At 51.0% G+C, this 24,563-nt stretch overlaps 1 protein-coding gene across 6 annotated transcripts in view; it reads right to left on the reverse strand.

Moving 5' to 3' along the window:
• The window catches only part of enok (histone acetyltransferase enoki mushroom), a 31,023-nt gene extending 6,768 nt beyond the window's left edge, over nt 1-24,255 (reverse strand). Inside the window, exons 1-5 of one of the 6 annotated variants that reach the window (XM_031977078.2) lie at nt 23,514-24,255; nt 13,939-14,787; nt 3,968-4,434; nt 2,132-3,822; nt 53-444 (exon numbers count right to left, since the gene is read on the reverse strand). In XM_031977078.2, the coding sequence (XP_031832938.2) occupies nt 53-444; nt 2,132-3,822; nt 3,968-4,434; nt 13,939-14,484 (3,096 nt within the window). In that variant the 5' untranslated portion in view covers nt 14,485-14,787; nt 23,514-24,255. Of the gene's footprint in view, nt 1-52; nt 445-2,131; nt 3,823-3,967; nt 4,435-8,569; nt 8,744-9,728; nt 10,051-13,938; nt 14,788-16,192; nt 16,473-22,791; nt 23,374-23,513 lie in introns of those variants that run through there. The other 5 variants (XM_076373536.1, XM_031977081.2, XM_076373535.1 and 2 more) reach the window with 5 other exon arrangements.
• Between the last annotated feature and the right edge of the window lie 308 nt (nt 24,256-24,563).

Genomic DNA, 24,563 nt, shown 5'->3' on the forward strand with positions numbered 1-24,563 from the left:
AATTCATTATCGATTTGACAACGAATCATATAAACGATGAATGGGAACAAACCTCGAAAACGGACAGTCCGTTACACCTATAGATTTCGGTGGCTGGTGGATGCCTCCACTGACACTTGTCCATGTGTCTGTCGAGTACCGCTCGACTCTTCGTGTACTTTAGGCAAAACTCACAGAAGAACAGCTTCGGTAATCTCGCGTACTCCTGGGGGAACGGGCTGGAGTACCACGTCTCTACTTCGTACCGGCCGAAAACGATGGCGGCGGGGTTCCGTGATCCGTTGCCGCCCGTGGAACTACTATTCCCGGGACTGACGGTCACGGCCTCCTCGCCGTCACCGTTCGAAACGGTCAGTCGAGCCGCCCTGTCTCGGGCGTCTTTGAATAGATCGACGTCCTTTTGCGTAACGCCGGGTGGCAAGGTTTGCGGCAGAATCGGCTCCTCTGTAATCAGAATTGGATCGGTTGATTCGTCTCGTGCTCGCGCATCGCCGTTGGACGAATAGAGAACGACGAAAGTAGAGTTCTACGTCGAGCCATCTCTATCGAGAGAAACGTTCCAAGTGGAGAGAGACGCGGTTCTAGGTCGCGATACTCGCGTGTGGTTCTCCCGGCGAACGAACGATCGCGGAACGAAAATGCGAACACCGAGTGTACCGCGACTAGCGGCAGGATTTCTATCGTCGACCGGAAAAGCGAATGTTACTTCGATGTTACGCGAATGGCAAGCGTGATGTTAACCAGAGTGCGCAACCTCAAGAAGTGAGTAGTTCTGGCGGTAACGTAACGGATTAGCTGTTAATAACTGTGAGTACGGTAGATTCCAAAGAAAGCAAAGCTGTGGGGAAGTCGGATTTTCGTGGGATGTGTTGGCAGAGTATCGTAGCTGGCTCTTCGGTGGCAAAAGGGCATTCGTTCTGCGCTCTGCGGAGGGCCTCGAGTTTACACAACACAACAGTGCCTGCTAAACGTCAGCAGCAGCAGGTAGACTCCAGTTTCGACTAATACGGGGCGGCTGAGTGAGGTAATGCCACCCAGTGCCGTATTTCTTCGTCCTGGAAAACTGACCAGTACAGTAACTTCCGCTTGTTGCTTGGTGGAAGGGAGAGCGGGATCGAAGGATACGTGGCTTCGACGATTTCTCCTCGAGGCTTCGTACGTCGCGACGATTCTAACAGTTTCGGCGGTCTCCGTGTAAAGCGCGTATCTTTTCCCCGAAACAAAACGAAACTGAACGAAACGAAACGAAACGAAACGAAACGAAACGAAAGGAAACGAAACGAAAGGAAACGAAACGAAACGAAACGAAACGAGACGAGACGGAACGAAACTGTGCGAAACCATTGCGCGTACAGTCGGGTGATTTGGCGGGCGTGCACTAGTCGTGTACCCTACGAATATGCGGCGTGGATTAAAGGAGAGTTAAGTGTGCCAGAGCCAAGTAGAAAAAAAACATAATTAGTGACATGCAGTAAACCACGTAAGTATACGTGGTGTAAAACGAATGGAAATCCCCGTCGATCGGGCGTGCACCGGCGTCGGATCCTCGTCCATCCGTCTCGAGAATCTACCCGCCACCGTGAGAGACGCATTTCCATCGGTTTTACACCGTGTGACCGATAAACATCCTATCGAGGAACCTGATTGTTCTGTGCTCGAACGCGTGACGGCGTTCCCGGCCGATTGAACGAGATAAAAAAAATGACTAACACACGTTCGTTGGAACAAGAGGAAACGAGAGACAGAAATACATATGCATATATATAATATATATGTATATATACGGAGGGAGAGAAAGATAAAGAGACAGAGAGAGATAAAGACAAAAATCGAGAGAGAGAGAGAAAGAGAAGAGTGAGAGAAAAAGAGAGAGAAAAAAAAGAAAGACAGAGATCCGATCGAGCGAGATCGCGCGCAGCACGAAAGAACAATCACGTTGATCCTGGAAAAGAAGTTACGTGTCAGAGTCACATGTACACACACATATCATATACCACACCACACCGCCAACACATCCACGTGGTGGTGAGCGAGGATTAGATTAGAGGGGAATTTTTCTTTTTGCGACTTTTTTTTGGGTGCATCATCGAGGTTAAGGGACTTCGTGAACGGGTCGGGGATAGACTCTTACCCTTCCTGGTGGAGCAGGGTGTCGCGCGGGGTGTCGTGGTGGTGTTGGTGGTGGTGGCGCTAGTACAGGCTCGTGGATTGGACTTTAGGCTAGGATTTGATTTCACGGAATCGGAACACAGGCCGGACTTCGAAACAGCGGGCACAGGGTGGCGTGTCGTCTGATTGTTGGTCGTCTCCGTGACCGTGTTGCTGTTATTATTGTTGTTGATGTTGATGTTGTTGTTATTGTTGATGTTGTTTCGCTTTCGCGGGTAGTGCTCGTGCCTGAGGGAGGACGGCGAGGACGACGGCGAGGACAGCGACGCGTCCGTCGCAGCGCACTTCACTAGCGACGCGTCGTCTTTCATCAGCTTCCTCCTCTCGTGTTCGTGCCTCTTACTGTTCACCGCGGTTTTCACGAGATTCGACGGCGTCATCTTCGGCAGCTTCTCGTTCAGCGTGCCCACCACGAACAGGCTCTCGTCAGAGGGCGTGAAAATCCCTGGCCTTGGCACTCTCGGTGCTTCCTCTCTCGCCTCTGCCGCCTTCTTTCTGTCCTTCGACTTCCCGGTGGCGACTACCGCGGGCGAGACGTCTCTTTTGTTAGTTTGCGCTCCTCTGGGAAGCTTGCTCGCGGTACCGCCGCCGATTTTGCTCGGGTCTGGTTCCGGGTTAGGCCGTTTTCTCCTGTCCGGCGCGTAATTGGGCGCAGCCCCGCCGGACCTTGCCCTACTGTTCGTGGGCACTGAAAAGAAGTGGCTCAAACCGTCGATCAGGCCTTTCAGCTGGCCAGCGCCAGGCTTCGCTTTGTTGTCGACGCCGGCGGCGAACCCGGCGGACGCGATACCAGCGCGTTCGTTCTTCTGTTTTTTCTTGTTGTCGAGGCCGGAGTTCGCGGCCGGTTGTATGTGCAGGCCAAAGGTCGGCGTGCCGCCCACGTCCAGCTTGGGCAACGGGGCGCCGAAGGTGTTGTTGATGTTACTGAAAAACGGCGACTCCGAGTTAAGCTTGGCGGCAGCCGCGGCCGCGGCGAAGCCCCAGGGCTTGTCTTCGCTGAGGTCGCAAGAGAACGGACTCCTCGGTTTCGGGGACTCGACCACCAGCCGGCGGCCAGGCTCTCTCGCGTCCTCCTCCTCCGAGGAGTCGCTCGATTCGCTCGAGCTGTTACCCTCTTCGTCCTCCTCTTCTTCCTCCTCCTCCTCCTCGTCGTCGTCATCGTCGTCATCGTCGTCATCGTCGTCATCGTCGTCGTCGGTGGAGTCGCTGCCCTCCGAGGAATCGGTGTCGGTCGCGTCACTGCCGCTGCTGCTGCCGCTGCTGCTAGACGCTAACGAGGCCCTTTTGCCGGGTACCGGGGGCTTCTTCTGGCTCGCGTTACCCCGAGTCAACCTAGGACTAACGTTCTGCGAGGACTTAGACTTATCACCGCCGCCCCCCACCCGCTTCAGCTTATTGTGCTCCGCGTTAAATGCGCTCAGCCTAAAGAACTTTTGCTTCTCCTTCGAGATCCGGTCGTTCTTTTCTTCGAGTAGCCTACCCTGGCCTGCGAGTGGGGCGGGGGGTTGTGGTAGAGGAGAGGAAATTAAAGGTGGTTGACGAGGGGAGACAACACCCGCATTACCGTCCGAGCTGCTGTCCACCTGTGCCACTCCAGCACCGCCTTTCTTGCCCGGAGTCGCGATCGTCAAGCTCTTTCTGGACACCGCCGATCTGAAACACATCCGACGCGACAGCATCGTCCATTAAACCCCGTCGTCGGACGAACGACCCTCCGTTCGATATCCCCGTCGGAGACGTCTGGAATCGAACGAGAGGATCCCGTTCGTTTTCTGCTGACCGTGTCGCCGCTCCTTACTTTCTATTCTCTCGTAACTTGCTGATTCTCTTCCTCGCGCTGGTCGGTGTGTCGTCTAGGGAGGCCGCGTCTTGCGCCTTGCCCTTCTTCCCGTCGTCCTTCGAGACCGGCGTGTGCGCCGTCTGACAGTGCCGACACCTCCAGGGTGCCTTGTTCTTCTTGTCGAGGCCCGGGTCCAGGCAGGTGGGATGGTAACATTTTACGCAGCCGGCGCATTTCACCAGGTAGTTCTGCGACTCCTGGTCCAGCTGGCAGCCGGCGCAGGTCGGTGAGCAGTCGTCGCAAGACCACGTGATCCCCCTGTCCACGAGGATCGAGAGGTCCGGCGGCGCGCACGAGTTGTGCAGCGCCGCGCCGCACACGCTACACCTGCTCAGCTTTTCCGCGGCGTTCCGCTTCGTGTTGTTGTTGTTCGCGGCTATCGTTGCACCGAGACACTCCTTGCATATCGGCAGAGGCGCCGGCAACTGCGACAGAGAAAACAACGTTGATTAATCGATCCGTCGTGAGGTGAAAAGCCATGGGTGACATTCTAAACATGGAACTCAACCCATTTCGCCCCATTGCGACGGTACTATATTCTTTAACCCTTTGTGGACGAATGTCGACATCTCGACAGGATGAAGTTCATATTTGGAAGACTAACTCGCAGACAAATGATTTAATTAGTCAAACGCCGAGAAATCGGTACGTAGTTTCCTTTTTTCCTATTGCTTAAGCAATTGATATATGATTTCCGCGAAGGATTAACTCGAAAGGAATTGCTTGCGGGACAAAACGGATTAATTCGTACCGGTGCGGCGCTACGTTGCACCGTTGGCGTAACGTACGAATAAAAGAAGGGCCGCCGTCCCACGAAACGTGAAAGATCGAAAAGTCGATAGAGAACCGTTCGCAGAGGCGAAACTGTGGGCGCACGGTCGCCCGCGTTATTGCCGGGAAAGCTGTTATTACGGCTCGATCGAGCGGGCTCTATATATCGCGCCGCGTTCACGGTGCGTAAATTTCTATGTATTCGCGGTGGCTCGTATCGCGCGCGTTGCATACGAAAGACGACCGACCGACCGACCCACCAACCAGCCACCGTAAAACATAATTATTCATTCCGGTAATAATGCAGCCAGCTAGGTTCCGTATATCTTCGCATCAACGAGGGTGCATCTTATTAAAACACCGTGTGTGCTCTCTCGTAGACGCGGCGTTTCACCTCGAAAGTGCTCGATGCACGTGCGAAACAGCCGAACCTTCGGGCAACTTTCGAATTTCCGAATGAAATCGAACGGCACGCTTATCGATCCGCCATATGGACTTCTCGCGGCGCGAAATAAATCGACGACTTTTCACCCTCACCCTGTGCCGAGCGTTTTTAGTTTCGTGTATTCGTTGGAACTGTTTCAACCCCTCGCCCTATGATTTCTTAATCAACAATAATCGATCCGACTACCTCGTCCCTAATAATTTATTGAAAACAAGACAAGTTCCAAGCATATTCTATATATACGTTTGCTTTAAAGGATAACAATTCAGTGACTCACTGGGTGAATCGATTGAAGGTGAATAAAAGTAATAGAATAGCTTATACAATGATTTTGAAAATTTAACAGGTTGAATGCCAAAACATTTCTATATCATAAATAATGCTAGCTACTACGGTGATATTCAGTTAGATAAATTTGCAACAATAACAATGCAATTCAATCAAATGATTTAATCTTATATTTTTTCCATTTCGAGTATTTTGCTTTATGAAATCATGCAACGTTCAACGTGTTAAATGCAGAACCAAACAATCATTGTAGAATGTATTCTACTTTTAATGCGTAAAATAGTATATCCTTAAAGTTATTCGCGAGTCTGTCTCGATATAAGACCGCGAAGGGTTTGTAATCTATTTCCGGAAAGAGAACAGCGTGGAATACCACGATGATTCAGACCGATTCGTCAACGATCGGTGTCTCGTAGACAGTCTCTCTTACGGAATGTAAAGCGAGCCGCGGTAACGCGAACGCTACGGTTCGTCGTTCCCGTTATCAGCCATGCGGGTTCCCGAGACTCTCGCGACCGATAATCCTGAGCCCTATCTGCACGTTACGTCTGTATACAAAGTTACGCGTATCACGATCGGCTACCAGTTTTAGGTTCGAGGAGACGAGGCGATAAGATCGTCGGAGGCGTCGAGTCAACACCGGTTCGCCGAGCTGCGCGTAACGCGCGCGATTCTTCACGAGGGATCGCGTTTCCGTTAACACACTTTCCAGAAGTCAATTCGACGGACATGAAATTTTGTAAACACAATTTAGTCGATTTTGGTTGAACTATACGAACACGTATTCGAAATCTCGGTTTTCAAAGGTCTAATTTCTAAGATGTATATGAATCAACAACTATGTTTCTAGGAACGATAGAATAAAGTGTATTATAAATGACTATGAAGCTAATGTTTGAAGCTGACCTCACGGAACGCGATTGGACGCACATCGAATTTCATAAACGTTATTTGGCAAACGTTCACGTCGATGTTAACACGTTCGCTAGCAGCGTCGCATATTTGCGACGACCGCAATCCTATATTTTACACAAGGAAATGAAATGAATCCTATAGATTCTATCATTTAACGTTACAAGCTACGGCATTATATTTAGAAACTCGATGGACTCGTTTTAGCTTCATTCTTTCACTATTTTGTTCAGCAGATTTGCATCGAATAAAGTATTACAATTCAGACGATCGTCACCGAAATAAACGCTGCCAGCGAACACGTTGATCGACGCGACTGCATTTCTATCCTAACCGTCCGCTCCTTCTAACCCCTACTTTCCATAATCTAAATGTACGAACATCAATGTTCTCAGGAACAACGGAGTGAGCTCTGCGCGACGAACGTAAACCCAAGCGTTAACGACTAGAATGAAATCGGCATGCTTGACGGGGTAATACTCGTGGCTCTATCTCGATCCGCTTATCTCTCCCATTCCCAGCGACTACATTTATCTCTTATTCCGCGAGGATCCCGCGAGAAGGGTTCAGCCCTCGCGTCTCGAACGGATCGTCGAACAATAACGTTCGGTATCGTACGATATCCATAAATCCATCGTGAATCTCGATTTTACGAACGACCCTGCGTCGGGGGTCGTTGAACTAGTCGAAGAGCTGCCGCGAAAATCTTATCGCCGCGCGGAACCGATACGCGCCACCGCGGCAGCCCGGTTATTCGATTATCGGCCGGGAGAGAGAGACCTGTTGCAGGTGGTTCGCTTAATCGCGATCGGGCCGAGATACCGCGATCCGTGGATCGCACGAGGGAGAGAAGCGAGCGGCTTTCGGAGCCGGTCGTCGCGCGGCGGCGACATTTTCGTCGGGATCCGAAGCCGAAGCCGAAGCTGAGCCGAGCCGAGCCGAGGCCGGAGCATGGGAGAGGAAATTCCTCGAACGGAACACGCGCGATCAGGCTCCGCTTCTCGGACCAACGACCTGTTGCTCGACGACGAGGTACGGCCAATCGTCGAGTAACTGTTACGCGATTGGGCGATCCGGTGAACCGCGTCCTTACGCTCGACGACGTTTCTCCCGATGCGCCTCGCTTGCCCGCTCGCCTTCTCTTTCGAATCCCGGCCACGTTAATGTCAGAGCCCGTGATCACTGACTCATCGTGCGCTTTCAATCTCGTTTATCTCCCCCCGCGGCTCGTCGGGTCTCGTTCCGTTCCGTCGATCGAAATCTTTCGATAACGCCGGACCACTTCCGGTCCCCATCGCCGTTTTCCCTCGTGGAGAACAAGAGGAACGCGTGGACCGCGAATAATGGATGTCCTATGACGAACCTACACACTATTGGGAAATCATTTGATACTAAGGCTAAAGAATGCGTGTCTCATCAGCTTATATCACATCTCATTTTCAAAATTAATTTGCTATCAAGCTGAAAGTGCACAGTCGTTATTGGCGCGGCAGTGGAGGACGGAAACGACGCCGAATGCGGAGTGAGACGGAACTATAAAGAACTTTGTTTTCGATGGTGGCACAGCTAAGGTCGCCAGTGCAAGCTATATAAGGAATATTTCGACGATACGCGTCTCGATCGAGTCAACCGGTGAGGGCCGACTTCCGGTCCGACCGCTTTTAGCCGGTCGATACGAGAAGCGCCGGCGAGGGCAAAGTTGCCGCTCGAAAAGCGAAGGGTCGTCCGGCGGGGGACAAGTGGCGACGGCCGATCGATCGAGAGCGCGGCGAGCACGCGGCTAGGGAAAGGGTCGTCGAAAAAACGCGGGAAACGCGCGCTGGCGGGAAACCGCCGGTAGCGGCGCGACACGGCCGGGTTCCGAACTACCGGTGAGAGGAGAGAATTAGCGGAATCGCGTCGGCGCGAACGTTCTATAACTTTCCGCGCGCGGTCTCTGCCTGTTTCCCTCTCTTTCTCCCTGTTCGCGGTCTGACACGCATAAAACGCGGTCGTCGGGAACGCGGGGAGCCGCGGAGGAGAAGGGTACCAGCGGAGGGGGGCAAACACGGTGGGAGAGAGACGTAAAGAGGGACGAAGACGGACCGACAAGTCGGAGTGATTCCGTGCGCGCGGAGGATCAATAAGAGAAGCGATATACAAACGAGTCGCCGGAAGTTGGCCGAGATAGCGCATCGTCCCGAGCCTCTCCCCGCAGTTACAGCTGGCCCTTCCAGCCCCACCACCATGCCGTGGCACCCTTCGACGGACGGACGGACGGACGAGTTCTGGCCGGGCCGGCCGTTCCGCGGCCGTGCTCGGAGGCGTGGGCACGCGGCGTGACTCGCTCGCTTGCTCGCTCGCCAGAAGAAAGAGGACCGTAACGACCGCGTAATATTTTCCTCGTTGATCCGCGCGACCATCTTTGCCAGCTAATACGCAACGTTATGTCATACGCCCGCCTCCGAATGTGCGAGGCCTTTCCAAACGCGGAATTTTTGGTAGACGAATAAGGTTTTTCTAAGGCATTCTTCCGTATGGCATTCATCGTACTTGCCGGGGAAAGCGTCGTTTCTTGCGGTTCGGTTATTTGGGACTTTCAAAGTTCGCGCGAGGATTCAAGGGGCCAGGGTTTCGCGCGTTTCGATGTACTGTTTGAAAAGCGGAAGATATTTGACGCTGGAACTGCTAGACTTTCTAGTCTTGGAATCATCGAAGAGAAACTTGGCTCGGGAACGTGGGTTCTACAGGATAAACGAAATTTTTCGAAATCAACATTGAAATTCGAAGTTTTGACGAATTTGAACTTTTTGAGAAATTTTGTTTTGCGATTTTATAGACGCGGGAACGATGTATTTGTTCGTTGAGACTGTTTCGCTATCTCTTATCGTTCTCGAGAAAGTACACGAGGAAGGAAGTCGCATTTCTTTGAAAGGGTGGTTCCACCCCTTCGAAGTGAAATTCGGCGCGAGAAAGACTTGCAATATACTAGGCTTGACTTGCTCTGCTTACGCACAAAGTTTCATAATTTTTTAGATTTCCTGGATTAATAACTTCCCTTGCCAGTAGGGAAAATAATATTCCCGGATGATCCGGTAGCGATTGGAGACGTTGGACGCGTCACCACCGTTCATGAGACGGAATAGTAGAGCAGTTGAGACTAAATGACTGCGTACGGTTTTGGAGTAACAGAGAAATGGAGTTCTATCGTCGAAATGGTCGCCACATTTCCTAGCGAACTGCTCGCGCGCGTTTGGTTCAAAATGCAGGGCATACGGCCGTTAATTAGCCAGCAGCTTCGCGGAAACAGGGGCAACTGCGTACCTCGTGAACGAGCCGCGAACAGCCACCGAACGGTCCGTTATTTTTCCGCGGCCTGTTTGCATTACGCCGATTACCCATACGTTCTATCTCCTCCATTGCGCCGTTACGAACGCGAACGGGAGCGCGAGCACGAACTCGTGTGACTCATGCCCTGGAAACGCCACGCCAGCCACACCACGCCACTCAGAGTCGATTCTTTTGCTCGCCGACGCTTTCGATCCGGCCACGCGTCGCCTTTTCGACCGACTAAATTCTCTGCCGACAAACATTCCTCCGCGTTTACCCGACTAGTCGATAATAACGCCGCGATCGGCCTTTTATCGTTTCTGCGTCACGTTTTTCCGTTCCCAGCATTTTCCCGGCGCGCGGCCGCTTCCCACGCGACCGCGGAATTCGATGTCGACGCGGTTCCAGAGTCGAATCAGTCCCTGCGAATGGAGGAAACGAATTAGGAGGGTGTACAGGCACCGATTGTCGCACCTTCCAAATAATATACTTGTATTGGAAAGAGAGTCAGTACTTTTATCAGAGGATCCGAGTGTTTCGTAAGCTGTTACAACTGAGTACGTCTTAATCGAGTACTCCTCTTGTGTTACCCTGATGTTCAGGGAATTCATTATTGGTTTAGAATAATAAAAATAAAACCACCCCTTGCACTACAATCTCATGTCACGCTCGTGAGGAGAAGTTCAGAATTTAACGAATACGAATGTTTATTTGTTCGGGTACGAATGAAATATTTCTCTATTATCTATCGCAAAACTTTAAATGAAGGTTTTTTTTTAATGATTTCTGCTTAGAGGAGTAAGTGTAGGCATAGAATGAACATGGAATTTCTTTCTGATAGTTTATGAACAATAAAACAATTTTGTCGAGGATAGTTGCGAGAGAAATCACAATACAAGGGTTAATTATTTGAAAGTGAAATCCGGTGGGTCGAGTAATACTGGCTCTAGTAAAGCTTTATGGGACACTCGGTTGTTTCATAAGTCACAGCTCTGATTCGAACCGATTCCCATGCGCGTTTATTCCAGGCGATTACTCGGGATAGACCGATTCTCAAGTTAACCCTTCGTTGTCGCGCGCATAATGAGAACGAAACGAACGAATACACGGGAAGAACAAAGCTAGAAGAAGAGAGGACAGAACGCGCGATTTCTCTCGCGTGAACGGGACCCCGAGGCTCCTCGAGAGGAGAAAGATCGGTCCGGCGAGATTAATGGATCGCTGCGAGCCGACCGGGAACTCGGCAACTTTTTGTCCCGCAACGTCTGACCCCGGCTGAACCTGTGGAGTCGATGGAAACCGAGAATCGTCGGGGAGATCCCCCATCTGCCCCTTCGCGGATCAGTTCCGCGAGGATGCGTTCGTCGTCTCGTGGATCGCGCGGGCATCGATCACCGCTGCCGATAGGGTAAGTCTGGTAGAGATGGCCCACTTGTTTTGAAATAACTGTTGCATCGTAAACATTGATATCTAGCGGAAAAACTTTATATTCCGGGCCATCTCTACCGGAACTACTCTATAGCGTTTGAATTATCCATAGATAAGGCTTTCACCGATAACGATTCGGTCGGAATTTAATTTAACCTTTTACGATCGGCACATTTTTCTGGTGACAGAACCAACTAGTCGAAGCAAATATATATTTTTAACGTTGATTTTCTTTAGGCGATTTATAATAAATACATGGATATTAAAAAATACAATTGTTTTTTAAGTCAATATATTTTGTAGAATATATATACTGTAGAGACTAATATGTACTTACAATACTTCTCAATTTTTTAATATTTTGAAAACAAACGTTAAATATCGCTACTGTGGCGGCACCGATCGCAAAGGGTTAAGCAAGGCACATTTACCATTACATAAATATAGATAAATAAATATAAAGCGTGAATATGTTAATTTATTACCGACTAAGCGCTACGACTAATCGATTAGCCTACCTTCGGGGTGCTCCGACCGGAAAGGGTTAAAGCTACAATTGGCCACCAGTCGAGTTACACGCTCCGCATTTTCTTGTGCAATTTAGAAGAGTGCGTTTATCTAGGCCTCGATTCATTTATACACTAGCTCGCGTATTACTACACCGATTCGACCCATCTGCTAGTTCTAGTGTTAAATCCGCGCGTGACCCACATGCATCGGCCGCGCGTAAGGGGTATATAAATATTATGATGTTTCGACGCGATGCTCTCGTCGATCATTCGGTGAACGTTGTCGCGAAACGGCAACGTTAACGGCGACAATGAATCGTAGACGAAGTTGGTAAAACTAGAGCCAAACGATTTCGATGAAACCGTTAACGCGATCCAACGAATTCGAGCGAATCCTAGAGGCCCATGGCGCCGAACGTCAACCGGATACGATTGAAACGGTGCCGGCTGTTGAAGTAGTAAAGATCGATACGGACGTTTAAAAAGAGGCAAGAAGAATGTTCATCGTACGTTCATTGAACGGAAGGATGAACGAAGAACGACCAGTGCTGAACGAGTTAATTGATATTCCGCGCGAAGACGATCGCGTTAACCGCGATCTCGAAGACGAATGAACTCGAATAGCAGCTCCGGATACGCGTTTGCACGAGCGTTCGGTCATTCATTCGTTGAACTGACTAACACTGCGAAACGAGCAATGGAAAAATTTGATGAAACCGTGACGCAAGTGGTGGAGGAATGGCCCACTTTTTAAAATGAACTACAGGCCTCAATGCAAAGCTCGGTACACTGCCAAGAACAATCGAAAATCTAGACACTTTACAATTGAAATCCAATCGAGTAATTTCACCCGGAATTACAGTTGTGCAAGGTTAAATTTTAAAATCCCGGGACTCGGCGTTACAATTCTCGCAGGGTAGACTTCCGCTCTTTAAATTGACTCGAGCACAGCTTGACAAAGGCAGAGAATCGATGTAATGGGTGAAATCGGGATAGACAGTTCGACGAGCATCGAGAGAGAATTTCAATTGTAGTAATTTTAATCTTACTTGACTCGCTTTAATCGGAAGAATCTCAACAACCCATCGGTACTACGTCTAAAAAGGTAAGGTGAGAATGATTGCAATAGAAATTTTCGGACATTTTCGAAAATATTCGGAGGGCGGAGTTAATCGGTTTGGCCCGTGAACCACTCGGTTCCAGCCGGGACGTGCTCCGACGAGTTCAAGGCCGCGAAAATTCTCGCGATATTCGCGCAACAGTTGCCCTCCGGGCCGCCACGGCGGGTACAGGTGGTTCCGAAACTCGCGAACGTCCGTCTTCCTCAGCGCCGGATGCGATCGGCCATTTTTACGTTTATCGAACAGCTGCGCGGGACCGCGGCCACGCAAGCGGCGCGCTGCGCTGAAAATTTTCAACGCGACGACCGTCCGTTCGATTTGCATTCCCCGGAGGACACGAATGCATTGGCTCTCTCCGGTTTCCAAGCGGCACCGCGACATTAACTGGCCAGAAGAATGGGAGAAAGGCTGTTCGCGGAATGAAGCGTAACAGACACGGGAATTAACCGCGAGTGCCAACCGAATTCTCTATTGGAATCACCTGCGCGCTGCCAAGCAAGGCGGACTAAAGGCAACCCCGTGTAACACGCTGGTTGGGTTCCTGAGGAACGTCGCGTTCCACGAAACAATGGGTGCACCGTGAATTGACTGAGTGTAAGGGGGGACACCAAGAGAGGTACCAAGTATAGGTGAACTTTAGGAATTTTTTTGTTAATAACTATCAAATGAAACCTTCTGATTTTTTCTGATTTTTTCTGAATGTAACTGTGACCTGCTTTATATTTATATCTTTTTCAAGTCAAAGTGTATTCGCTAGCTTCGAATAACTGCGCCATTTTGTAACATTTTGGCTTAGAAAATACATAAGTATGAAGTGGAAGGTCACAGTTACACGCCCAGTAAGAATCGGATTTCACTTGATAGTTAATAATAACAAAATCCGTAACATTTACCTATATTAGGACATCTCTAGATGTTGTCTACCCTCAAGGCAAACCGTTCAAAACGACAACCTTCGAGCAATCGATCAGCAACTCTAATAACGTTGAATCGATTTCTTTGGTAACTTCTCAAGGAATCATCCGTTACTTTTCCCACAATTCCCGACGCGTCTAACAGCTTCATCGTTAAAAGCCCACCAGATTCTCGTTTCCAACAGCGAATGGTCGAAACAAAGATGAAAGAGAGAAAGGTAAGAGAACTCACCTTGGGGACCGGTGGCTCCGGCGGCGGTGCATGAGCATTGTCCCCGAGCTTTTTGAGATAAGGCGGCCTATCCGGTTGCCGGAAGAGTCTGCCATCCTGAATGACGAGGCCCCGATCGACAGCCCTCTTCGCGGACAACCGTAGTGCGGTCCTGAGGTCACCCTCGGCCTCTTCCTCGACCGTGTGGCTTTGCCGGATGTACTTCTCGATGGTCTTGAGGGTCGAGCCTTCTCTCTCGCCCAGCTCGCGGACGGCCTTGCCGAGCACCTTGCTGAGGTCGGAGCCTTTCCCAACCTTGAGCGGCTTGGACTGCAGCCCGCCGGGGTCCTTATACGAGGATTGGCCCTTGTTGAAGATCTTGAGGACGTCGCCGCGCTTCACGGCGACCTCCAGGTGCTCCGCGATCTCCTCCTCGTGGAAGTTGTGGTGCTGTCGGATCGCGTGGCATATCCGTTCGACGCTCGGCCTCTGTTTCTGGCTGCGGATCTTCCGGATCGCGTCCAGGAACCAGGCCGACCACGTCTCCGCGGACTCCGGTTCGTCCATCTCGTCTCCGTCGGCCGTCTGCCGACGAGGGCGAGGGCGGCGCCGGCGGCGGCGACGGCGTACCCACCCGCCACGTACCTGGCCAGGTTATACGCACCCGGTGGACAACGCGTGAGCGCCTCCGGGTCTGGGTCTGGGTCGGTCGTGTCACGGCCACGACATTCACATCCTGCGCCTACCTGCCCGCTGGCTGCTCGCTTGCTTTTCGCTTGCCCTACCCTGCCCCTTCGTGTCCTCTTTGCAGCTACCTTCCTGGGCTACCTGGAGGCTCGAACTCTCGCTCGGTCGTTTCTCACGCTAAACCTGGAATCACAGCATCGATCAAGTTAGATTATCGTGAATCGCCTGGCTACCCCGTCCCGATCACTCGCAGAGTTTCACTTGTTCGGCCCGCGCGCTCGACAACAACCCCTGCCGTTTATTCGTTTACCGATTCCACTCGACTCCCGGGTCAGTCGAGGCGTCTACTTCGCTTTCACCTCGCTACCGTCCGAACCGCGCGAAGAGCCACGCATTCTTGCCATTCCGTGTCGCGGGATTTTCGCGTTTCCTGCTCCCAGGTGAAGACAGAGGCGCGATTTCCCGCGCTGAAAATCTCGACGCCGGGACGAGGAATTTCGAGCGCGAGCCACCCTCGGATTCGGGTGGCGCGTTTTGTTGCGGTGCGACGCGTGCGACTGTGATTAGCATGGGAGAGGGTCGCGAGCAACGTTTATCGATCGGTTTCCTGGCCGGCCAAGCATTGTTTTCAGTTACGACAACATGCGCCGGGAATTAATTGAAACGTATTCGAGCGTTCCACGGCGCACCGGGGCCCGAGCCGCGAGCGGATCGTCGGAATCGTTTTCGTTCGGCCGTGTTTCCTCGGCTGATCATCGAGATCGGCGACCACGTTTCCCCGGATTGTTCGGAGATTGCAGATGACAGAATACGACGAAGTGAGATATAACGATAACCGGTGAATATGGAGCGTCTTCTTATTGCTATATCAATTCGTCGTATTCTGTTTCATTCGCAATCTTCGTGGCGTTAATGTTCATCACGAGTGACCGAGTCTTCTTGACCCTTCAGAACTGTGGACATGCGAGGAAACCTCGTCTGTGGACAACAGTTGATTTATTTCTCGAGATGCGGTAATTCTGGAAGATCGCCGATCTCTCGTCGATCCGAGGTTTCTCGTGACGGAATTCTCCCGCAATCGGTGCTCGAGAGCTCGTTCCCGGGCGCCCCGACTCGGTAGCGGACGATGATCGGCCGATTTTTCCCCCGAGCGATGAACTTTCTCCTCGAGCTCGAGTTAGGTGCACGCGGCCGTGTCCGAGTGGAAGGGGCGAAATATTTAAAAATCACCGTGCTCTCTCGCCACGGCGCGGCGTCGTGTCCGTATTGCGCAACCACCAGACACGGCCCGTAAGCGCGCCGCGGCTCCTCGAGTCGATCGCTCGTACACGCTCGGCGCCATTCGGAACGGATTAAAACTCGATCGAGAATAGAATCCCCGGGAGCGTCGCGGCATTCCCGAAAAAACTACGAAACGGGCGTCAAAGCGTCGAGAAACGCGCCGCGGGACCGTCAACCAACGAAATCGAGAGACCTTAATCGTTCAAAAGATTTCTTAAGGACGTTTCTTGAAACATTTCCTTAAACATGTCTCGCAAACAGTTGCCGCGTTTGCCCTTACGATTTCCGGAAACGCTGAATCTCGTACCAAAGCTTTAATCCTTTGCAGTCGAATGCCGTAATGGAGACTTCGAGCTGCGACATCTAAAATCGAAAACTGAATAAAATGAATGATTCAATTAATGAGGGGCTACGTGGTTTTTCTTTTTTCTTTTAATATTTCAGACTTCGACGCACAATTCAACTTTTCAAGAAAGCAAATGTTGCGAGTTTGAAACGATCTCGACCGCAAAGAGTTAAATACTAAAACAGAGAATAACCGCGTATCGGTTTCTCGTTAATTCAGAAACGAATCGTCCGCAGCTTTCCATTTTAGCTATGAAAATCCGCGGAAAGAGCAGCAGCCAAGGTGAATCGCGCCCGGTTTTATTGGCTCCGAAGGACGCCGCTCGAGCCAGTGACTCTCCTCTCTTTCTCTGTCGGCCGGTACCCGCTAGAAATTAATTGCTCCGCGGGGAGAACGCGTCCCTAAACGCTGCCGATTACGCTCCAAGCGAAGCGCAGAGAACAGATGCAGCTGCGGCGCGAGTTGACCTAGGCCAGTGTCGCTGCTGGCTGTGAGTCGCGAGTGCACGATAATAAATATCTCCGAGCTTAGCCGGGGAAAAAAACTGTAAAACGGCGAGTTAAACCGGCTCCGGTTGATCCACCGGAAGAGACGCCACGCCGCGCCGCGTCGCGCCATTCTCGTGTTATCCCGTGTTATCCCTTGTGCCACGGCCGCACCGCGTTCCTCCGATCCCTCTTACGACCTCGTTTCCTCGCCACGTGCACGGTCTATTCTCGAAACCACGTTTCCTACCCTCATGCGGGCACCGTTTCCCGCCAAAACTTGCTATTTACCGGTTCAACCCCTTTAGCCCCAGTACGCGGTATTGGGCAGCTCTCGATCCGCTTCCGACTCCATCGAATAACAACCCCTTCAGTGCTGAATACTCCAAGCCGAAACGTTTCGCGTGGACGGAATATATTTTTGCTCAGCTGAAGATCGGCGGATTATATTAATTCATACGATTTAGTAAGTTGCAATTGTAAGTTGCAGTTTCAATTGTAATTGTAATTCTTCAGCTTCGCCAAATTGAATTATGCCAAGAAACGCGTGTGAGATTGAAAAGATCGAAAAACCCATTCATGCGCTCAGCAGTTAAGGGTTAATTTAGTTCATGGATTGGCACTAAATCGTTCTTGCGCGAATACGTCGAAGAGTGTAAACTATAATAAGATTTTACAATCTGGTATTTGACTTCTTCTTCGGTTGTTTACGATACACGTGCTCGAATCTCGGTTCGATCTCGCTCTATCTTCGTTCATCGAGAATAATAAATGGGAAAAGAATTCTGAACGAACTGTCGGCGTGTATCAAACTTTAATTCTCTAGACACGCTCCGGAGTTACCGGAATAGATCGTTTTCCGAAAGAGAATCTTCGTGTTCGAGCGCACGAATACTCGAAACCGAGTTACCGATTCGATCGCGCACCGTTGACGAGATTGTCGTTACGTATATAAGTAGGTGCGCTCGCGTCCCAATGGCGGGGAAAGGATTGACTCGTTTGGCGGGTGACTCGAACGATCACTCGGGACCGTTTTTGTCGGGGGGACGCCGAGACTCGATCTACGAGCGATACTTTCACGATATCGTAACGCGAGAGATTGCTCCGACTGACTTCGAAGGGTCAACCCTTCGCGCTCGAAAGTCTTTCGCTGAAAATATCCAATACACTCCGATGAAGTATAATGTAAATTAAGAAACAAAACTATTTCAGTATTTCGCTTACCGACACGTTGTTTGAAAACAATTATGAGAAGAAAACTGATATCGAATAAAAATGTACAGCAATCTAAGTAAACAGCCTAACGTAAGCACTATGATATCAAATCATTAATAACTACTTTTAATTCCGTTTATAATTACTGTAAACAGAATAAGTTGCATATGTATAGAATGGTTGAAGTTCTCGTGGTCAACGAGTTGATGCCATACGCAAGACTTTATAATTTCGCTGTATCGAATCGACTGGTGATCGAGAGCCACCTCTCGAGTGCAAGGAGAGTTGATTACCGCGTACGAATCAGTATTTCATTCGACCACTGCGAAAAATATTCGTCCAGCTTTCGATAGCCATAAACAGTCGAGATCGATCGTAAACTCGGCAGCTATTCTCGATCGAAGGCATGACTCACGATCGCGCATCGATGATAGCCGAACTCCCCTCGCGTAACACGTGTCCCTCCGGCACGTAGAAGGTCGCGTCGTGGCGAACGAGCGAAGAACCAGGCGATCCGACCGGTCGAACGCTTCTGCCTTCCATAATCTTGCCGACCGCGAAAGAAAATAGCTTAACGAGCGAAACGAAACGCGACAAAGTGAGATGTAACGCAATTGCACTGGCATGGCAGTACGTCAACCTGGTTTTCCGTTTACAGAATTAGCAACGACGGTCTCGATGATGCTACTGTTGTGTGTCAAGATCGGAGAAGGCAGGGTGGTTACCGCGTTAACCCTTTGAGTGCTATGGGCACATGCACGTGCAGCCGGAAGATGACTCGATGTCTAGCAAAACAGCATAGACAAAAGGTGTCATCATAGTTTACAGTTTTGATTAGTTGCGTGTAATCGTATTGACGAGTAGTAAACTAGTGATCGAAATATAAGGAATTAGAAGAGGAGACCAACAGACTATTGGGTGAGAAACGTTGAAAACTGATCGGTCAGCCGAATTGTTCAGCCTAGCCATCAAGTGAACTCAGTAGTAAATACGTACTGTCTGTCCACGACTCGATGATTATCGCTAGATTTACTGACATTTACTGTACAGTTTGTATTTATCTTAGAAAAATTGTTATCCGTTCATTTAGATCTTAGAAATTAGAGATTTAAGAGCAGACAATTAGGATACATATTTGCATAACTGCGTTAACAAAACTCGACCCAAACGTTTATCAAATAATGCTTATAAAATTCAATATGAGCCAAATTGACTAGTTCCGTAAATCTAGTGGTAAGCTGAGAATCATGAACTCATGGCTATGCTGGTCGAATTAGTCAATTTTTCTCTCGTCTTCGATTCGAATTTCCTACTCGTAACAGGGTTACACGTAACCAAGTCAAAACTATAAACAAACCTCATAGAGAGAGACCGCTCTTGCCCGTGCGCCGTTCCACCAGTCGTCAAGTCGTGGACGGAGAGTACGTGTCTGGCGAAAGTCATAGCTGCGGACTACGCACGCATATATGTTTCTCGATTATTCTGATCTCGTGCGTGCCGCGCTGACAATTACAAGAGCGTTCCTTGGCATTATTCTATTCAGCGAAACATAGGGAATACAATTACAACTAAACCGTTCGAGTGCGGCGCTCCATTTTCTTGTCTCCGAGCAGATAGCAAAACAATGGAAAGAAACGATTGCGGGGAAAACTAACGGGCAAACTATTCGATCGTACGAACCGATAAGCCGTCGCTTTTAGGCGGTGCGACGTAAGTAGAAGAGTGCTAAACGCCACTGGCCATTCAAACGGTGAACACGTTTACCACCACCAGAATTCACAGCGTTTCGTATGACATTACTTGTTACATCATAACAAAGGCAAATGGTATTAGACTTAGTCATTACTGATTCGGTGTCGTAGTTCTTAAGTTATACTATTATTCAGTTACTTGCACTGAAAATTCGAATTCGCCATCGGTGCTCTTCTCGTGATTGTTCAAGTAATTAGGACACTCCGGTCACCGATGACCACCGTGGCGGTCGACGCGTTAAACACGCCTCGAATTAACGGAATCCACCGGCTCCCGGTTGGCAGGCTACGTGAAAAAAAGTATTCCGTCCGCGCGGAACGTTTCGGCTGGGTGTATTCAGTGCTCAAAGGGTTAACGCCGTTGTTTACGATCACCGACGGTATATGGAGCGCGGAAAAGGCTCGGCTGTCGACGACACGAATATGCGCGCGGCGAGCGCGCGCACCGATCACGAGATAACGACGTTAATACAATAAGCAAACGTGTAACCAGGGCTGCGCCGTGGCGTGTCGGTATCCCGAGGGAGGATATTTTGACCTGCGCGATTTCGTTCGCGTTTTTCCACGTCGCCGTTCCCCGGCCCCTGTGTGTCCCGACGAGGCTCCCGTCCGCCGCCGAGCCGCCGAGCCGTTATTCCCCGCTAATTAGCCAGCGAATGATCGATCGGGGGAAACGTTAATTGAATCGAACGATGAACTGGGCGGTTCTGCCCGCCCGAAATCGACCGAGCGAATCGTTCCAACGTCGTTCCCACCGGCGATATTATTAATACCGAATACAAATCCCGTGTCCACCTCCGAAGGACTCGCGCGAGCGAGTCTCACTGTGGCCGCTCGTTTCCGCGGATGTCGACAACCTATTCGTCGCGGCTCGCGACGCCATCTTTGACGAACCGATAAATATTCGCGGATGCCCTCGCGATTCACGGGATGCAACGGTCGCCAACCGGAACTCGCTTATGAACAGAGGTTGTTCCCGCGGATGACTCCGTGTTTCTCTCCGAATCGAATATTATTTGGGTCAAGAAAAACCACTGAAACGTGGCTCTGCGATGGCAGCTGCCCGGGGAATGTACGCTAGAAACGCGTAAAATCCGACGCATACTCGCGGCGCTCGACTCTCGACGGTTCGACATCCTCCGAGCTACGTCGAGGACAGTCATCGTCGATGAGGTCATTGTAAAAAAGAGGGGGACAGAGAAAGAGAGAGACGGACGGGGAGAAAGAAAGAGAGAGGGCCGCGAGAGAGAAAGGCAGAACGGTTTCGTTCGCGTGGAACCTGGAAATTTTCGAAGTTTTCGACGAACGGAGAAGAACAAGGAGGAAACGAGAAAAAGAAGAAACGTTCGGAAGCCGATGCGTGGCGCGGCCGGTCGAAGGCGGTTTGGATTTCCGGCGACGGCTTAAACTTTAAACATCAGCCTTGGCTCGAATTCATTAGTCGGCCAATTACCGGCACGCTTCCAACGCTCGTCGAGCACAGGAGCGGACGAGCCACCTGACAACTTTCCGTCTAACGCCGAGACCGCCGCGTTCCTAGCCGTCGAAACGGTGATCTGTCGGCCTCGGCTCGTTCCATTCGGCGGAATCAAACGTAACGGACCGTTCCGTTCGATAACAATAATAGCGGCCAGACTTACGCAACGGATACCACGGCCGCGCGCAACAATTGCAGCAACCGCGAAAGTCCGAAATCTTTTCCATTCGTCGCGCGGCAAGCGCGAGGAACCGTCTCGACGGGCTCCGTCGGCGGAACTCGACGGGAAGATGATTTTTTTATTAGATTCCCGTCGTTCCGATTTCTCCGCGAGACGCTGCGGAACACGCGTCCTGTCGTTCCCCGCGTGTTTGAGGTTATGTCAGACGGTATCTCTGAACGGCGTACTATTAATGTAGTTTACGATGTTTGACGTACACTCTTGAATGTAAATACTACGGCTAGCGCGGCGAGTTTACCAACAAGTATCTTTCACTTTATCTTTGAGGTTATGTCAGAAGATATCGCGTACTTAGCTACGACTTCTTAGCGTCGTGAAATATAAATACAGCATTGGTTCACGGACGACCGTGCAATTTTGGGTCTCTGGAGTACGGGACGCCACGATAACGCTGTTTAACATAACCTCGAAGCTGCACGATTCTAATTCAACCAACGAGAATTAAACGCTGGAGGGAACGTCGAGGGGTCTACGTACAGTACGAGTCTATACAGGAACGAACAATCCAGTCGCTCGGCTGGCAAAAGCGAAGCGATACGAATAGAAAACTCGATGATGAGAAAACGCGGGATTTTTACCGGGAAAAAGACGAACTCCGACCGGCACCGGGAAATACCGGTGACCGACAGGTACGACACGTTGCAACGATAAACGAGCTAATATCGACGAGCTTCCGCGAGCGGTTAACGCGCCGCGGAACATCCCGCGAAACAAGCAACGGCGCAATATTGTGCAATCGCGCGCTTCCATTTTCGACAATAGCCCCTCGGACAAATGTCGAGGACGATGGGGAGAGAGACACGTTGAAGGCGGACTGCGCGGCGGACGGCGAGGCGAAGAGAAAACTCGTGACAGGCGGTCGAAGCGTTAAACAGGGAAATCACGATGGATCGAGAAAGAAGGAGTAGTATTTCTCCGTCGCCTCGCGACGGGGACGAGGGCGAAGAGAGGCCAGTGAGGCCAGGCCGGCTGGCTCTGTTTGCCGGGGCCCCTCTCACCCGACGGAGAGTCGAAGAGAGAGAGCAGCTGCCACCGAGAAAACGAACCAACGAACCTACGTACGCGGACGGAACGGTTGCTGAACGAACACGAACGGGCCTAACCGCTGCCGCCGCCCGTCGCTCGTTATTCCTCCACATTTTCTACGCGCTTCTATTTGCACGGGAACACCTACAGTATCTATCAACCGTATTCCGTAACCGAATCGTTACACGTTTATTCGTTGACGACCGATCGATGAAAAATACCGTGCGACTCGTCGCACGACAACCCGTGACGGGCTGTAATTTGGAGCCACGAAACGCGAGCCATACGTTCATACGTGGACTCGTTGATTCGCGAATGACCAGGCAGAGACTGGCTGCCGTCGGTAGCCATTTTAATCAACGTACTCGGTCAAATACGCGCCTCTTGATCCGGGAAACGCCACGATTGAATCCGGCCTCCGAGGCAGGAAAGGTTGTCAGCGGGTTTCGAGCGCTTCGTAGATCGTACCTCGTAACGGACACTGTGCCTTCGACGAACGTTAAGATCGCGACGGCCGTCGCCCACGAACCCGTCCGTCGCCACGGTTATTTTCGATCCACCGGCTGCCCGATCGCGACGATATCGACGACGAGCGCGTTTCTACCGCGGACGCGAGGACAGATGGGCCGTCGTGCGAGGAAACTACGCGAAACGGAGCAATTACGTCGTCGAAGCGAAAACACCGAGGACACAAGTTTCTCGAAGCCCGACGGGCAGCCATCTTGGCTAGGCACGGCCAGTTCTCGAACGTTTTCGCACGGTTTTTCGCGCGTTCCAACGATGATACCGTCGAAACACGCCGATGGGTTCGCACGCTGAAACGCGCGTCGTTGTACGGTCGCAACAGAAATTACGCTGTTCACGTTTCAGCGTGAACGGATCAACGAAAAAAATGCAACGGAATAACACTGCGTATAGAAAAGGCTCCGTGTCTCTCTTTCTCGCTCTTTCTCTCCCTCTCGCTCCCGCGGGCCGTCTCTCTCTCTTTCTCGAACAGGCGGCCAGACCCGCTGGCCCGTATGCATCGGGCGACGATTCGCGTGGTTCTCTGTTGCCGAGAATATAACGAGAAGCGAATTGTCTTTACCTGGTCACGGTTATTCCATGTATAGATCCACAGGGGGACACGCGAGAGCACGAGTCACTCAGGTACCGACACACAGGGCTCGCGTGTAATCACGATCACCAATTATCTCGCGACAACGGCGTCACATTTCACACAAATCAACAAAGGTTACCCACTTGACAAAGATGGCGGTCGCGGGGGTTACACACTGCGCGCACGCGGTGGGGAGCGCACTGCGCACACCGCGCTCTCGGCCACGACGGAATCACGAAGAAACACAGTCGTAGCGGCACGCGTTCTCCTCGACCAATCAAACCTTCCACTTTGACTCGCACACTCTCGTTACCGGTCACACGTGCGTGCGTCGTGTTTCGTTGCTCCTCTCGTTCGCGCGCGCGGCCCCACGAGCACGCTCACACGACCGCACTCGCTTCGGGAATAGGACGTGTTTCCCCCCTTTCCTTGTAGGTATGTATCTCCGAGTCGTACACGTACATGTATTCGTGTCGCGTTCGCGATGCCCCGTGGGACAGCCGGGAGTAAGAGCTTTACAGCGCGGCCAAGCAGAAGCCGCGACGAAAGCGAATACTGAAACCAGCCCGATATCGCGGTGAAGACTGCCGTGTCTCTCTGTCCCTGTGCCGCTACGTTTCTACCTCCACTATGGCCGCCCACTTCACGCTCGCTTTAACCATTCCCAATCGGCTTCTCGACGCGGCAGCGCGCGCGACTACTACACGACGATGCCGTGAGCTTTGTCAACGAGCCTTCAGGGCTGTACCTACCCCCCGACGAACCATGCATTCGCGCGTACTAAAAACAAATAATTACCGAATTACTGTTGCGCTTCACCGGTTCCTCGCTATTCGTGCCCCCCTCGATGTCTTAACACGATTAACGGACGTTTCGAGCTGTATCCTTTCTACTTTAACTTAACGACGATTCTCGTAGGGAAAGCGTGGACGACTCAAATATGTTTTTTACATGTATGGAATTAATGAATTATATCTTTCATCGATCAATTCGTAACAGGATTAAATGCTATGAGACTCGGATACGTTGAAAGGTTAT

This window comes from Nomia melanderi, chromosome 14 (assembly GCF_051020985.1).
Source record: "Nomia melanderi isolate GNS246 chromosome 14, iyNomMela1, whole genome shotgun sequence".
Taxonomy (NCBI): Eukaryota; Metazoa; Arthropoda; class Insecta; order Hymenoptera; family Halictidae; genus Nomia; species Nomia melanderi.